At 37.0% G+C, this 1943-nt stretch overlaps 1 protein-coding gene across 1 annotated transcript; it reads right to left on the reverse strand.

Moving 5' to 3' along the window:
* Positions 1-200: 200 nt before the first annotated feature.
* LOC142242877 (phenoloxidase-activating factor 2-like) lies at positions 201-1434 on the reverse strand. Its single transcript, XM_075314382.1, has one exon. The coding sequence runs from the start codon at positions 1118-1120 to the stop codon at positions 254-256; it is 867 nt and encodes a 288-aa protein (XP_075170497.1). The 5' UTR covers positions 1121-1434; the 3' UTR covers positions 201-253.
* Between the last annotated feature and the right edge of the window lie 509 nt (positions 1435-1943).

Raw genomic sequence — 1943 nt, forward strand, 5'->3', positions numbered from 1 at the left:
GGTAAAATTTACAAATTTTAAAAAATTCAGAACTATTTTGTGGAAAATACGAATTTAGTAAATCTATAAGGGTTTTATAACTTGTATTTAAAAAGTGGCTCAAAATGACGAAAAGGTGGCATTAAAATTTGAAAAGCATCACATGTAGTGGCACAACAAAAAGGTGGCACAAAAGTGTCACCGCTTGGAGAAAGGGGCAATTATTTACTAATCTCATGGTTACATTTTATTTTTTACAATCTTAATGGAATTCTTAATCTTCATAAGTGCTGCTGTCGAAACCTTTCGCTACCATCCCACTGTCGATCCATTCTCGAACATGAGCTACATTTGTATAACCACTGGGTATATCAGTAAAGCAAGATGCCCCAAATGATGCTATGCCAATTTGATGGTAAACTTCTTCGTTGTCGGCCTTAATGCGACTTACCAATGGTGCTCCGGAATCACCAGTGCAAGTATCATTGCCATTAGTGCCACCAGCACAAAGTACAGATTCCGCAACAGCAATACCCATTTTTTCTTGACATGTCGCTCTATCGACAGTGGCCAGAGTTATACGTTTCATTTTCTGTGTGGTACCACCAAATAAGAAGTTTCTTCCCCAACCAGAGGCATAACACACAGTTCCCCTTGGAACGACATAGGATTTTGGAGGCAAGCAAATCGTACTTATATGGGGACCTACAGAAAAAGGCTCACTCAAGAATATTAAGCCAACATCATAGCGTTGCAAACTCATTTGTGGATGAACCATGACTGTGTCAACTCTCCTCTCCTGGTGGGGTAATTTTTCATTGGCAGCAATACGATCCCAGAGACCAGCACGTATTCTTAGCTTCCGGACATCACCACGTATTAAACATTGGCCAGCGGTCAATACCACTGCGGGATGTATTAAAGAACCAACGCAATAGACATTTCCATCTTTAGTGATGTCCACTGTCCAGGGGAATTCACCAAATTCACTTTCACCAGCATGTGTGGATGTCGCAGCAGATGCCTCAATTACTCCTCCCACGTTACGTTTACCACATTTTGCTGGAGTTACGGCAACAGGATCGGCATGTATTAGAGCCAATAAGCCAAGGACTATAATACTAGCAATAAATTTAAACATTTTTCCGATTTGAATATCAACCAACTGAATTTCGTTCTGATGACTGAATGCTGGCTGTGCGAGTTTTATAAGAGTCCATGTTGCACCAGAGTCAAGAAGATTGTGGTGAACTCTGATTTATTCTCAAAAACAAAAATAATAATTAAATAACAAACAAATTGTATATTTTTGTTTAACCCATCGATATGGGTCAGCAAACCAATAAGCGGTACATGTTTCAAGAAGATAATATTGATGACTCTGATGGTTTGTCTCCACTTGATTTTGGAAGAGATTAACAGAAATCGATTTTTTGTTAATTTAATTTCTGTAAAAATTTTTTTAAATAAAAAAAATGAAGTAAGAGGAAGCACGTTCAAAATAAACCCAGCCAACTGCACTAAAATCGATGATTTGACATTGTCAAGGGAAAAGAGAGACGTTTGTACAAAGATTTATTTCGGCAAAAGTCGACTATCATAACCCTTTTTCCGAAGGTTCAAGTGTGGTTCACTTTGGGTTTAGTGAACTGCCCGAATTTATTCTGATAATTGGTTGATAGTTTTGCTGCAAGTAGAGGATGCTGATGAGGAATGTGGTAATTCCGAAACGTGCGTCCATCGAACCATCTTGCAGTCTATAGGACTTTGCCCAAATAAATTTGACAAACATTATTTTCCTCTGTTGGTTAAGCTACACTTGTAGTTTAATCAATGCATGGTTTTAAGCTGAAATCAAAAACAACAATCATAAATAAAATGTTGATAATGGAAATACATTTTTGACAAAATTTTCTATAGAAATAAAATTTTGACAAAATTTTCAATAGAAATAAAATTTTGAC

The sequence above is a fragment of the Haematobia irritans genome, chromosome 1 (genome assembly GCF_050003625.1).
Source record: "Haematobia irritans isolate KBUSLIRL chromosome 1, ASM5000362v1, whole genome shotgun sequence".
NCBI lineage: Eukaryota > Metazoa > Arthropoda > Insecta > Diptera > Muscidae > Haematobia > Haematobia irritans.